The sequence below is a fragment of the Schistocerca gregaria genome, chromosome 2 (genome assembly GCF_023897955.1).
Source record: "Schistocerca gregaria isolate iqSchGreg1 chromosome 2, iqSchGreg1.2, whole genome shotgun sequence".
Classification (NCBI taxonomy): Eukaryota; Metazoa; Arthropoda; class Insecta; order Orthoptera; family Acrididae; genus Schistocerca; species Schistocerca gregaria.
Window position 1 is genome coordinate 373,978,943 of NC_064921.1, and position 14,979 is coordinate 373,993,921.

Consider the following 14,979-nt stretch of genomic DNA (forward strand, 5'->3'; position numbering starts at 1 on the left):
TGGTCAGAGTGGGTGGTATCAGGGCGGAACCTTGGCACATGAAGCATGTCAAGCTGCAAAAATCTGGCTGTTCTGAAATGGCTGTATCTTCGAATGATGAGGGATCATTGAATGCTGCTTCGTATGACCCGGCAACCTTCCTTTCCCTGGCTAGGCAATGGGAGAAGGCCCAGGCTCGCTGACTTGGGATTAAACACTTTTCCCATTGCCTCATTTGTACTAGGATGGGTGAGGATACATTCACCCCCCAAAAGCCATTGTTTTTTTTGTGGAGAATATCAAGGACAAGTTTGGTGAAGTGGAGTCTCTTAGTAAGATGCGGTCGGGCTCCCTGTTGATCAAAGCTTCTTCTGCCACCCAACCTGCAGTTTTTCATGCCTGTGATCGTCTTGGCAATGTCCCAGTGTCTATTACGCCTCACCAATCTCTGAAGATAGTCCAGGGAGTGATTTTTTTGTAGGGACCTCATCCTGCAAACAGATGAGGAACTCTGGGCTAATCTGGAGCGGCGTGGTGTTAATTTTGTTCGACATGTACAGAAGGATCACAAAGACAACTGCACCGATACTGGTACCTTCATTCTGGTTTTCGAGGGGGATACCATCCCAGAGAAGTTCAAGATTATGTGCTACAGATGTGATGTTGAGGCATACATCCCTCCACCTATGCAGTGATTTTGGTATTTGCATTTTGGGCATATTTCTTTCTGTTGTACAGAGGGCCCTCTGTGTGGTAACTGGGCCACCCACTCCATGAAGGAAGCCCCTGTGTGTGTCAATTGTGTTGACTGCCAATCCCATCACTCTCCATATTGCCCGACTTACAACAGAGAAAAGAAATTCCAAGAATATAAGTCCCTGGATCATCGGCCATATGCTGAGGTTAGCCTGAAGTATGAGAGACTCCATCCAGTGTCACTATTTTCAATGTTTGCCTCTGTTACTTCATTTCCTCCTACTACCTCTTCCTTACCCCAGCACTCTTCCCCTCTCCCCACCCCCTCTCCTGAGGTTCCCATTCCCTCCCGTCCAGGAGCAAGCCTCTCCCTGGCCGAAGAAGTGCCCCCCTTCTTCAGCACCCTTCTCCCCTGCGTCTCTCAGGCCGGAAGACTCATACCATCACTGGTACAGGAGACGCACCATCTCTGCATCACAAGGTGACCCCGCTCTCTTTCGGATCCAGATCTTGCAGTAGCCTGTATTCCCACTCTGGAAGAGAAGAAGAAGAAGAAAAAAACATAAATCTCAAGACAAGCCCCATCCCCCCCTCCCCTGCTGGTGCATCTGGAGGTGCCATCTCCCCCCTCACAACCTGAGTCTGACATCTTCATCTTATTTATGGATGTCACCCTGACCTTGTCGGCGATGAGTACTAAGTGAGTGACATGACGTCCTCTCAGCTTCTTTTTGTCTAACTGGGCTCTTGCCACACGATCATCCAGTGGAATTGCAATGGATACTATGGTTACCTACTGGAAATGCAACGTATTGACTCCTCCTTTTCTTCGTTCGATCTTGTTATTCAAGAAACTCATTTCCATGATGACCACTGTCCAACATTTCATAGTTATTGGGCGTTCTGTTGGAACCGTGCTGGCCCCAAGGTAGCATCTGGTGTGGTCTGCACATTGGTTCGCCCCAATGTCATTAGTGACTGGATCCCCCTATGTACCAACTTGGAAGAAATAGTGATTTGAGTGCAAACGATTCTGGCAATAACCATTTGCAGTGTCTACCTCCCTCCAGGTAGGCTCCTTCCTTATGTTGCACTGTGTACCTTAATTCAGTAACTCCCGCCCCTGTGTCTCCTCCTTGGGGACTTCAGTAACTACCACCCACTGTGGGGGAGTGTCACTTCAATGGATAGGGGTATCCTAATTGACCAATTTATCACAGACCTCGATTTGTGCCTCCTCAGTGGCGGTTCCCCTACCCACTTCAGTGCTGCTCATGTCACCTTCTTTGCTTTAAATGTCGTGATCTCCTCACCTGTTCTTGTGGCTTCCCTACATTGGTAATTCCATGGTGACCTTTGTGACAGTCACCACTTTCTGGTGAGTCTATTGTTCCCCTGCTGCTACCAGGCAGACAGGCTCCCACGTTGGGCATACCGCATTGCCGATTGACCTTTATGTATGTCTGCTGTACACTTTGACACCTCCCTCTTGAATTCCATTGATGTAGTCATGCAAGGCTTCTCTGCCACTGTTCTTTGTGCTGCTGCCACTGCTGTCCTGTTATCCATAGGTCCTCCTCCTTGTCGATCGGTACTGTGGCAGACCAAGGATGTCACAGTCACTTTTCAGGACTTCTGTTGGGCACTGCAGCGATTTAAGTGACACTCTTCACAGACCAACCTCCTTGCTTTTAAGCAGGTCCATGCTAAGGTTCGTTAACTTATTAAGCAGAGTAAAAACGAATGCTGGGAGTGCTATGTTTCCTCCCGGAGGACATATGTCTCATCATTGCAGATTGATCTAAGCTCCATAGCCTTCTGGGCTGCCAACGACAGTCAACTGTCAAGAGTCTTAACCTCCAAGGTGCTCTGTGCACTGATCCGTTGGTCCTTGCTGAACACTTTGCAAGACACTTTGCAAAGCCATCAGCATCCTCTTCGCACTCTACCTTTCTCCAGCAGAAATTCAGAGTTGAACAGACACCCCTCTGTTTCACCTGCACCACGTTGAGCTCTATAGTGAACCCTCACTGAATGGAAATTGTTTGCAGGCTCGTAGCTCTTAATGAGACAAGGCCCCAGGCCTGGATTCCATCCACAACCAGATGATCCAACACTTGGATGTTCCCCAGGGGCAACATCTCCTCAGGGTCTTCAACTGCTTTTGGCTCATGGGTGCTTTTCTGTCACAGTTGTGAGAGAGTATAGTTATCACCATCCTTAAGACTGGGAAGAACCTAACATCTCTAGACATCTACTGCCCCATTAGCATGACGAGTGTACTTTTTAAACTGCTCAAAAGGATGCTCAGCTTCAGATTATGGTGGGTACTCAAATCTTGGGGTCTTTTGCCCCTTCATCAGTGTGGCTTCTGGGCAGGATGATCTCCAACTGACCATTTACTCCAATTGGAACTGGCCATCTGACAGGCTTTTCGTAACCGGCAGCACCTTGTTGCAGTCTTCTTTGACCTACATAAGGCATGCAACATGGCTTCACACCATAACATTTTAGTTACCCTCCATGACTGGGGCGTCCGTGGTCCCCTTCCTATTTTTATCTATGAGTTTTTATCTTACTGGCTCTTCCAGGTTTGAGTTGGCACTTTACTCAGCATCCCTGAGGAGAATGGTATCTCACAAGGTTGTGTGCTAAGTATCATACTCTTCCTCATAGCCATCAATGGGCTTGTGATGTCAATGATTTTTGCATGTGGGGCAGCTCGCACTTGGTAGCATCTGCTGAGCACCGGCTCCTAGGCACCATCTGACAGGCCTCTGTGTGGGCCACCTCCCATGGCTTCCAGTTTTGTCCCTCCAAATTGAAGGTTATGCATTTTTGTCATTGACCCATAGCACACCCCGATCCAGAACTTTATTTAGGTGAACAGCTCCTCGAAGTTGTAGCACAGTCCCATTTCTTGGGCCCTATTTTTGATTACAATCTGACATGGCTGCCCCCACATTCGCCACTTAAAGACTACAAGTATGTGAAAGTTTAATACTCTCTGCCTCCTGGCCCACACATATTGTGGCGCAGACCATGCCACTCTTCTCCATCTATACCGTGCTCTGGTCTTGTCCAGACTAGATTATGGTAGTGAGGTTTATTGCTCAGTGGCTCCTTCCACTTTGAAACTGCTTGTCCCTGTTCACCATTGTAGGGTGCATCTGGCTGTTGGTGCCTTTTGCACTAGTCCCGTTGATAGTCGTCTCACAGATGTGGGGATCCCCCCCCCCCCCCCCCCCCTCCCACCACCATATACAATATAGCCAACTCTTGTTTTCTTACACAATCACCATTTGCCAAGTCCCTGACCACATCGTGTACCCTGTGCTCTTTGCCCACGAGGGATGTCTCCCTCCTGACACCTGCCCACGGGTGGGATTGCCGTTTTGGCTTATGTCTCACTTCCCTCTGTCAGGATCTCCATTTCCACTTACTGGAATACACCCCGTGTTTTTCCTACCATACCTCCACCCCTTGGATGGTCTGTTGTAGGGTCCTAAGATCTCTGTTGCTCCTATGGTTTTCGAGCTTCTTATATGTGCCATCCTTGCAGAGTTGCAGGGTGCCACTATCATTTACACTGATGGCTCTAAGACAGTTGATAAGGTGGGGTATTCTTTCACGTCTCCTACTGGCTTAGAACACCATTTATTGCCAGGATCATGTAATGTGTTCACAGCGGAGCTTCTAGCCATTCACAAAGCCCTCATTTTTGTTTCTCAGACACCTCCCTCCACAGTGTTTTAATTTGTTCAGACTCAATGAGTAGCCTGCAGGCTATTGACCGATGCTACTTTCGTCACCCTTTGGTCGTGCTGCCTGCTGCTTTGTATTTCTCTGGGTCCCAAGTCATGTGGGCATCCCAGGGAGTGAACTGACTGACCATTTGGCTAGAGAAGCTGGTTTGGCTAGAGAAACATATACTTATCTCCTTTTCCTTTCAAGATTACAGCTGTGGATATGCAGATCTACGTGAAATCTCTCTTTGCCCGAAAAATGGAATGACATCTGGTGTGCTACTCCTCACAGTAATAAACTGTGCACAATCAAGAGTCTATTGCAGTTTAGCACTCTTCTTTCCACTCCTCTCAAAATGAGTCCACTGTTTTATCCTGTCTACACATTGGTCATACCAGGCTCACCCATTGTTTCCTCTTATGTAACGACCCACCTGCACACTGTGTTCGTGGAGCCAGGTATCCCACATATTGGTCGAATGTCCCCTTCTTTCAGCCCATTGTGCTAAAAATCGTCTACCCGATTCCTTAAATTTAATATTAGTAGATGATGCAAGGACGGTTGAACTGGTCCTCAGTTTCCTCTGTGAAAGTGGCTTTTATTTCCAAGTAGAAGGTTGGACTTTAGACTTGGAGCAGGGTCAGGTTGGTTGTGGTTGGGTCCTCTTTTCCAGTCTTCTCAGTCTGTGATGCCATAACCACCCCTTTCTTCCTGTTTTTTTTAGATTTGCTCTTGCCTTTTACAGTGCGTATTTAATGTTTATTATTTTATAATTGACTCCCCTGACTGGACCTTCTTTCTTCTTTGACTAACTTGGGAATTGTGGGACTGATGGCCTCGCCATTTCGTCCCATAATCCTTCTCAATTAATCTCTCAATCAGTCAAGACTGGCCACTTGCACCTTCCAGAGTAGTATCTTAAAACATCTGCTTGAGGAAATGGGAATCTTACTTCTTTATTTCCGATGGTACCAGACCAGCCCTTGCTCACTTAGGCAATCACCATCCAGTGATTTCCTAATCACTTAACTTATCAACCACGAGAAATCTGTCCTCTGGTGGAATTACTAGCAGGAATGCATCTCGAGGCTCTTAGCAGGACCTCTGCATAGCTGCCTTAGAGTGCGCTTCACATGTATTCCTACACACACCCTCTTTGTTAGTTAATGAATTACAACCTGTCTTTTTCAATACTGCCAACATTTACACTGATTGCTCTAAAAGCACGGATAGTCTCAAATATCTTTTTGCATCTCCAGCAGGTCAGAGTCTTCTGGCTTTCCTTGCTAAGCATGGCTTCCAGATTCTTTGCCTTTAATATTGGTGGACAGTATACATATGGTTGAATTGGTTCTTTGTTTTTCCAAGAAAGTGGTTTTTATTATCAGATATAAAGTGTTAAACTACTATTGGGGCAGAAGCTGAGTGGTTGGGGTTGAGATGTCTCCAACCACATACCGGGTCTGGAGTTCCTCTACTCTACCTTCTCTGTTAGCTACCATGGTCATTCCTCTTTTACTCTGTTTTAATTGCATTTAGATGCAGTTAGGCCTTTTTTCTCTCATACACTGTTCTGTACTATTGGTTTAACACTCCTACGAAGGCAATACGTTGAGGGTACCTTATCCTTTATACTAGCTGATAATGCACGAACAGTTGAACAAGTTTTACGCTTCCGCAAGGGGGAATATTCCCATTTTCAGCACTGTGACTATGATGGATGGTAGATGAGATGATGTGTGTGTGGTCGGGGGGGGGGGGGGGGGTTGTATGTATGGCCCCCATCTCGTGCAGAGCCCCAAGGGACTCTCATCTGGTCTCATCTTCCTAGTGATCTGATTATTCCTCTCACCTTATTTTATTATTGTTAGTCCAGCTGACGTCCATTACATTTTTGTCCTTCTCATATTTATCATCATGGAGCTCTTGGTTGGCTAGAACGCCAGCATTCCTTCGCAACTGTCCTAGTTTTTAATCATGTTGTCAGGTGTGAGTGAGGCTTCTCTTGCCACAAATGAGCCCAGTTGGAGCCCTCATCTGCTCTCTGCCCTTCATACAGGCCTGGTGCATAAACGTTTACCTCTCTTTAAGTTATTTTGTAGTGCTGGCAATAATATTGCTTTCACTGCCTGAATTTTACCACTTGTAATATACTTTCACAATTAGATCAAATTTTTGGTCGACGTCACTAACACCAGATGACCCATCTCCTGATTATTTACATCTACATCTACACCTATACCCCACCGTGTGGTGCATGACAGAGGGTCCCCTGTAACACTATTGGATGTTTCCTTTCCTGTTCCATGGCAGAGAAAAAAGTCTGTCTATATGCCTCCGTATGAGTCTTAATTTCTTGTATTGTGGTCCTTACACAAAACCTATGTTGGCAGCAATAGTATTGTTCTGCAATCAGCTTCAAATGCCAGTTCTCTAAATTTTCTCAGTAGTGTTCTTTGAAAAGAACATCGCCCTCTCTCCAGTGATTCCCATTTGAGTTGCTGAAGCATTTCCATAATACTTGCATGTTGTTCGAACCTAGTAGTAACAAATCTAGCAGTCCGACTCTGAATTGCCTCTGACTTGGGGTGGGTCCCAAACACTGAAACAATACTCAAGTACAGGTCACACTAGCATCCTATACGCGATCTCCTTTACTGGTGAATCACACTTTTCTAAAACTTCCAATAAACTGAAATCGACCATTCATCTTCTCTACCACAAAGCTAACATGGTCATTGTTGCAATGTCAAACCCAGAAATTTAAATGATGTGACTATGTCACGCTGGACATATTTAAGCTGTATCTGAACATTATGGGCTTGTTTTTCCTACTCATCTGCATTAACTTAGATTTTTCTACGTTTGAAGCTAGCTGCCATTCATCACACCAACCAGAAATTTTTTCTAAGTCATCTTGTATCACCCTAAAGTGACTCAATGACAACAGCTTTCCATACACCAAAGCACTATCAGCAAACAACTGCAGATTGCAGTGCTCCCTGTCCACCAGATAATTTATGTATACAGAAAATAATAGCAGTCCTGTCGCACTTCTTTTGGTCACCCCTGACGATACCCTTGTCTCTGTTGAATATTCGCCATCAGGGACAACATACTGGGTTCTATTACTTAAGAAGTCTTTAGGACACTTGCATATCTGGGAACCTCTTTGGTATTCTCATACATTTGATAACTTTGCAATCAGGTACCACGTCAAATGCTTTTCAGAATCGAGAAGTATGGAATCTGCTTGTTGCCTTTCATCCACACTTCACAGCATATCATGTCAGAAAAGGGCAAGCTGAGTTTTAAATGAGCAATGCTTTCTAAAACCACACTGATTCATGGACATACAATTTTTTGTCTCTTATTGTATTCAAACTCAGAATATGCTCTAGAATTGTGCAGCAAACCTATGTTAAGGCTATTGGTCTGGAATTTTACAGTCCATTCTTTTGTCCTTCTTATATGCAGGAGACACTTGCACTTTTTCCAATTACTTGGGACTTTATGCTAGGTGAGAGATTCACAATAAGTGCAAGCTAAGTAAGAGTTTAGTGCCTTAGAGCACTCTTTGTAAAACTCAATTGGGATTTCATCTGTACCTCGTGCTTTATTTTTTTCCAACACTTTCAGTTTTTTTGTCGAAGTCAGGGATGTTTATTATTATGTCATCCACTCAGGAGCCTGCGTGATGGTCAAATTATGGTATGTTTGTAAAATTCTCCTGCGTGAATGATTTCCCAGATGTAAATTCAAAATTTTGGCATTCATTGTGCTATCTTTAACTACCACGTCAGTCTGATCAATGAATGACTGGATGGAAACTTGAGACCCACTTGGTGATTTTACATAGGACCGTAATTTTCTCAGGTTCTTGCCCAGATCTTTTGCTAAGCTATGACAGTGGTTGTCATTGTATGCTTTGCTCATTGATCTTTTCACAGAAGCTTGAATCTCTACGAACCATTGCCTGTCACCATTTGTGCTTTCTCTTTTGAACCATTAGTTCAACAGCCTTTACTTTCTCAGCTTTTCTGAATTTTGTTGCCAAGCCATGGTAGGTCTTTTTGATCCTTATTTCACTTACTAGACACACATTTGCCCAGAGCATGATTTACAATATGTTAAAACTTTGCCCATAATTCCTCTACGACCATCTTACTGGTACTAAATGATTGCAGTTCATTGTCTATGTGAGATGCTAGCAACATTGATCACTAAGCTGTACAATCAACCTTTGTAATTGCAGCTCTTTTTTTCACAACTCTTTTTTCATTGGATGTTAAATCCTAATCTCTCCGTCCATGGATTCATTAGGCCTACTTGTACCACATACGGATTTCTGTATATCGGGTACAACTGTTAGAAAGATCACACGTTTTATTAGAAAGGTATGAAATTCTAGTTTTTCTCTGTGCAGTGGTGTATTTGACAAAGTAATTATTATATTATGCTGATTTTATTTCTTGCCCCTCTTCCTTGGCTTATCTTTGCTCTTGAATCAATTTTCTCCTTCTGTGTTGACTTTGTAATCAGTGACTCTCAGTGGGTTTTCTAAAAGCCTGGAACATGTTGAGTCTTGTCTGTCTATAAAAATGGAGGTTCTTAGTGCCATATCAATTTAACTTCCTTCACCATTTCAAAAAGTATTAAGAATATACCCATTCACAGTTTAGATACTGACCTGACTCACACCATAGTTCCCACTATGGCAGAAGAACCTTGAGGGGCATGCAATTGGCAAAAAGAGGCGGCCATTGTATACTATGTGCCCATTCTCCACTAACAGTTAACTATCATATACATTAATATGCCCATGGTTTTTAGTGAAAGACCTTAACTGTATCCTAAATATGTATAAACTGGCTTTATATAGCCCTGCAAAGCAACACACTGGGAAACTTTTACTTTGAAAAGAGCTTACCATTCCAAGTTACACTATTCACCTGTTGTGTTCTTCACCATATACTTGATATTTGTGCAAGAAGGCTCACATTTATACAATCTCACTGTTCCTGCAGATTGCGAGAGTCATACATATGTTCCTTATTTTTTTAACATCCTCTTCTTGGTTGGTCTATAAGTTGAGCTAACAACTACGCATGAAATTAGTAAACTGTAGTCTTTATGTTTGTAAATTAAAATTTTATCCCTCTCATTCAATATTGACAGATGGATATTTCGAAATGCAATATTGAAGATAGAAATGTATTTGGAAGCTGCCTACAGTGAATGAAAAAGGAAATAAAACTTCAGAGAAAATGTAACCTATTGATTAATGTGTTTCCTATATCCACAGAGCCATTTGAATCCTATCTACATGTACATCTACATCTACATGATTACTCAGCAGTTCACATTTAAGTGCTTGGCAGAGGATTCATCGAACCACAATCATACTATCTCTCTACCATTACACTCCCGAACAGTGCGCGGGAAAAATGAACACCTAAACCTTTCTGTTTGAGCTCTGATTTCTCTTATTTTGTTGTGATGATCACTCCTACCTATGTAGGTTGGGCTCAACAAAATATTTTCACATTCGGAAGAGAAAGTTGGTGACTGAAATTTCGTAAATAGATCTCCCCGCGACGAAAAGCGTCTTTGCTTTAATGACTTCCATCCCAACTCGCGTATCATATCTGCCACACTCTCTTCCCTATTACGTGATAATACGAAACGAGCTACCCTTTTTTGCACCCTTTCGATGTCCTCCGTCAATCCCACCTGGTAAGGACCCCGCATCGCGCAGCAATATTCTAACAGATAACGAACGAGTGTAGTGTAAGCTGTCTCTTTGGTGGACTTGTTGCCAATGAAACGCAACCTTTGGCTCACCTTCCCCACAATATTATCTATGTGGTCTTTCCAACTGAAGTTGTTCGTAATTTTAACACCCAGGTACTTAGTTGAATTGACAGCCTTGAGAATTGTACTATTTATCGAGTAATCGAATTCCAATGGATTTCTTTCGGAACTCATGTGGATCACCTCACACTTCTCATTATTTAGCATCAACTGCCATCTGCCATACCATACAGCAATCTTTTCTAAATTGCTTTTGCAACTGATACTGGTCTTCAGATGACCCTACTAGACGGTAAATTACAGCATCATCTGCGAACAACCTAAGAGAACTGCTCAGATTGTCACCCAGGTCATTTATATAGATCAGGAACAGCAGAGGTCCCAGGACACTTCCCTGAGGAACACCTGATATCACTTCAGTTTTACTCAATGATTTGCCGTCTATTACTACGAACTGCGACCTTTCTGACAGGAAATCACGAATCCAGTCGCACAACTCAGACGATACCCCATAGGCCCGCAGCTTGATTAGAGGTCGCTTGTGAGGAATGGTGTCAAATGCTTTCCGGAAATCTAGAAATACGGAATCAACTTGAGATCCCCTGTCGATAGTGGCCATTACTTCGTGCGAATAAAGAGCTAGCTGTGTTGCACAAGAACGATGTTCTCTGAAACCATGCTGATTACGTATCAATATATTGTTCCTTTGAGGTGATTTGTAATGTTTGAATACAGTATATGCTCCAAAACCCTACAGCAAACCAACATCAATGATATAGGTCTGTAGTTCGATGGATTACTCCTACTACCCTTATTAAACACTGGTGCGACCTGCGCAGTTTTCCAATCTGTAGGTTCAGATCTATCAGTGAGCGAGCGGTTGTATATGATTGCTAAGTAGGGAGCTATTGTATCAGCGTAATGTGAAAGGAACCTAATCGGTATACAATCTGGACCTGAAGACTTGCCCGTATCAAGCGATTTGGGTTGCTTTGCAACCCCTAAGGTATCTACACTCCTGGAAATGGAAATATGAACACCGTGAATTCTTTGTCCCAGGAAGGGGAAACTTTATTGACACATTCCTGGGGTCAGATACATCACATGATCACACTGACAGAACCACAGGCACATAGACACAGGCAACAGAGCATGCACAATGTCGGCACTAGTACAGTGTATATCCACTTTTCTCCCATGGAGACGATCGTAGAGATGCTGGATGTAGTCCTGTGGAACGGCTTGCCATGCCATTTCCACCTGGCGCCTCAGTTGGACCAGCGTTCGTGCTGGACGTGCAGACCGCGTGAGACGACGCTTCATCCAGTCCCAAACATGCTCAATGGGGGACAGATCCGGAGATCTTGCTGGCCAGGGTAGTTGACTTACACCTTCTAGAGCACGTTGGGTGGCACAGGATACATGCGGACGTGCATTGTCCTGTTGGAACAGTAAGTTCCCTTGCCGGTCTAGGAATGGTAGAACGATGCGTTCGATGACGGTTTGGATGTACCGTGCACTATTCAATGTCCCCTCGACGATCACCAGAGGTGTACGGCCAGTGTAGGCGATTGCTCCCCACACCATGATGTCGGGTGTTGGCCCTGTGTGCCTCGGTCGTATGCAGTCCTGATTGTGGCGCTCACCTGCACGGCGCCAAACACGCATACGACCATCATTGGCACCAAGGCAGAAGCGACTCTCATCGCTGAAAACGACACGTCTCCATTCGTCCCTCCATTCACGCCTGTCGCGACACCACTGGAGGCGGGCTGCATGATGTCGGGGCGTGAGCGGAAGACGGCCTAACGGTGTGCGGGACCGTAGCCCAGCTTCATGGAGACGGTTGCGAATGGTCCTCGCCGATACCCCAGGAGCAACAGTGTCCCTAATTTGCTGGGAAGTGTGGGTTCGGTCCCCTACGGCACTGCGAAGGATCCTACGGTCTTGGCGTGCATCCGTGCGTCGCTGCAGTCCGGTCCCAGGTCAACGGGCATGTGCACCTTCCGCCGACCACTGGCGACAACATCGATGTACTGTGGAGACCTCGCGCCCCACGTGTTGAGCAATTCGGCGGTACGTCCACCCGGCCCCCCGCATGCCCACTATACGCCCTAGCTCAAAGTCCGTCAACTGCACATATGGTTCACGTCAACGCTGTCGCGGCATGCTACCAGTATTAAAGACTGCGATGGAGCTCCGTATGCCACGGCAAACTGGCTGACACTGACGGCGGCGGTGCACAAGTGCTGCGCAGCTAGCGCCATTCGACGGCCAACACCGCGGTTCCTGGTGTGTCTGCTGTGCCGTGCGTGTGATCATTGCTTGTACAGCCCTCTCGCAGTGTCCGGAGCAAGTATGGTGGGTCTGACACACCGGTTTCAATGTGTTCTTTCTTCCATTTCCAGGAGTGTACTTCTAAGAAACTCATGCTAGCAACTGTCCGTGTTTCCAATTCTGGAATATTCTATTCGTCTTCTCTGGTGAAGGAATTTCAGAAAACTGCGTTCAATAACTCCGCTTTAGCGGCACAGTCGTCTGTAACAGTACCATCGACACTGCGCAGCGAAGGTATTGACTGCGTCTCGCCGCTTTACATACGACCAGAATTTCTTTGGATGTTCTACCAAATTTCGAGACAGTGTTTCGTTGTGGAACCTATTAAAGCCATCTCGCAATGAAGTCTGTGCCAAATTTTGCGCATTTGTAAATTAGAGCCAATCTTCAGGATTTCGTGTTCTTCTGAACTTTGCATGCTTTTCCGTTGGCTCTGCAACCGCGTTCGGACCTGTTTTGTGTGCCAGGGAGGATCAGTTCCATCTGCTTTCAGTTTTCAGGAATAGCACCTGGTACTTTCTTGTGACATTCACTCTATATGTTTTTGTCCCAGTTTACAATTTCTCCTTTCTCTTGTCGGTTCCTTTCTACATTTCAAGTCCCCATGCAAGAACACTTTTCTTTTTTGATAACCTAGTGTTGCCCTTTCTGCCTTTTGGATTTTAATTTTTCACCCTTTCTTTATTTTATTCTCTTTTTTTTTAATGTTTTATTCCTGTCTTTCCTTCTCTTTGCAATTACATAAAACATATCCTAAGTTCAAATTTGACACTTGCCACAATATCTTTGTGTTCAGTGAATGAGCATGAAAAAGGCCTTTGAAATGAAGAGCTATATTTGTCTTTTTATGAAGCATTGGGGGGGGGGGGGACGAGAGAGAGAGAGAGAGAGAGAGAGAGAGAGAGAGAGAGAGAGAGAGAGAGAGCAATCTGCAGATTTGGCATATAGCATGTCATCAACAGTTTTCCCAGTGCCCTCAAGGTGATATATTCGGGAGAGTTTTTTGAATGCATTCCAGGAAATCACAGTTTGATGGTTAGAAATTATGTACAAAACCCTTTGCACAGGCAATGACATCATGTGTTAAGGGGATAACTCACTTGTAGCACTCTGTAATTTGAAATTTTCTATGTGCATGCAGTAGTGTTTCCACCTATTCAAAAGCTGATTATCTTTCCCCTTAGACACTCTGTGTTGTCCTTCAATTACACTTTTGTTTTTATCTTTTCACTCCTGTGGCCTGCCTTACAGAATTACTATTTTTACATTCTGAATTCAGTGTTTTCTCTGTAACTATCATTGACAAAGTAACTGTCCAACAGACATTCCTTTACTGTCTCATGTAGTTTTAACAATACATATAAGATAGGTGAAATATTGTATCCTTTTTATTGTAACGTATTCTGTCATTACTATTGCAGCAATTATTTGTCTTTATTTTATTATAGAATAAATTTATCAGCAGTTGAACCTCCTACAGAAGGAAGCCTTCTTTGGAATGGAACGGGTATGAGTGTTAAACAATTTGAAATTTTCGGAACTGTGTGGCTTAAGACAAATCCTTGTTTTGTAATTTTCATGTCTTAACATGCACATCCAAGCTCTGTAATGTGCTCTTTCCCCTTAATGGATGGAATGTTTTGAATTACAAACTAATTTTTAACTATCTCACTTCTTTTTGTTTGTGCTGAACGGGTTGTGAGATGATTGATGTCAGAGTTGTGGTGGAGTCATTAATTTAGCATTTAGTTCCCAGATTTTTCTTTTTTGTGCATTATTGGACTTATTCTCGAGGAGTTTGAAATAATTATTTGTCCATTGTATTGATTATTGATGTTACTGATACGTGTTCTTGACAGTATGGTAGCAGTAATGATTCACATGTCATTTTATTACATTGCGTTGCCCTTCTTTGAGTAAAATAAAGTAGTAGATCCTCTTTATATTTTAAAGAAAACACTGGCAAACACATAGACTTTCTTTGATCGTTACATGCATAATAAATATTTCTGGAATCGTAAAAAAAAAAGACCCATGGTATGTGCATTAGATCCTGTGGTGTCAGCACTATATACAGTGACATTTGCAGCAGCTAGAGCCATAGTTTTTGCTTTGCACTAATTGTTTAGTTTTCCTTATGTGCTTTTTAAGCAGCAAACTGTTTGTCTTGATTGTAGTGCTTTTTAATATAGCTACTTGTTTTATATTCACCAAACTGACACTCTCACAAATTTAATTTACTAGTGTATTGGAATGCTGCTGTTGGTGCCACTATTATCTGATTCAGTTTCGACCAGAGACTGTTAAATAAAAGTAGTGATAGGGATCCCATGGCTTCAGCACTGTAGCCTGCATGGTGAAAGAAAATTTTTGGCAGCTGGCAGCTCTGTTGCTAGCTTTCAGCCA

The 14,979-nt window shown here is 43.8% G+C and overlaps 1 protein-coding gene across 10 annotated transcripts in view; it reads left to right on the forward strand.

Annotated features, from left to right (window-relative positions):
• The window catches only part of LOC126319942 (A-kinase anchor protein 9-like), a 490,541-nt gene that overhangs the window by 9,255 nt on the left and 466,307 nt on the right, over positions 1-14,979 (forward strand). The window contains exon 2 of one of the 10 annotated variants that reach the window (XM_049993672.1): positions 14,022-14,080. The exons of the other annotated variants lie outside the window; for them this stretch is intronic. Coding sequence (XP_049849629.1) covers positions 14,072-14,080 — 9 coding nt within the window. The 5' untranslated portion in view covers positions 14,022-14,071. The remainder of the gene's footprint in view (positions 1-14,021; positions 14,081-14,979) is intronic. 10 annotated transcript variants of the gene reach the window in all.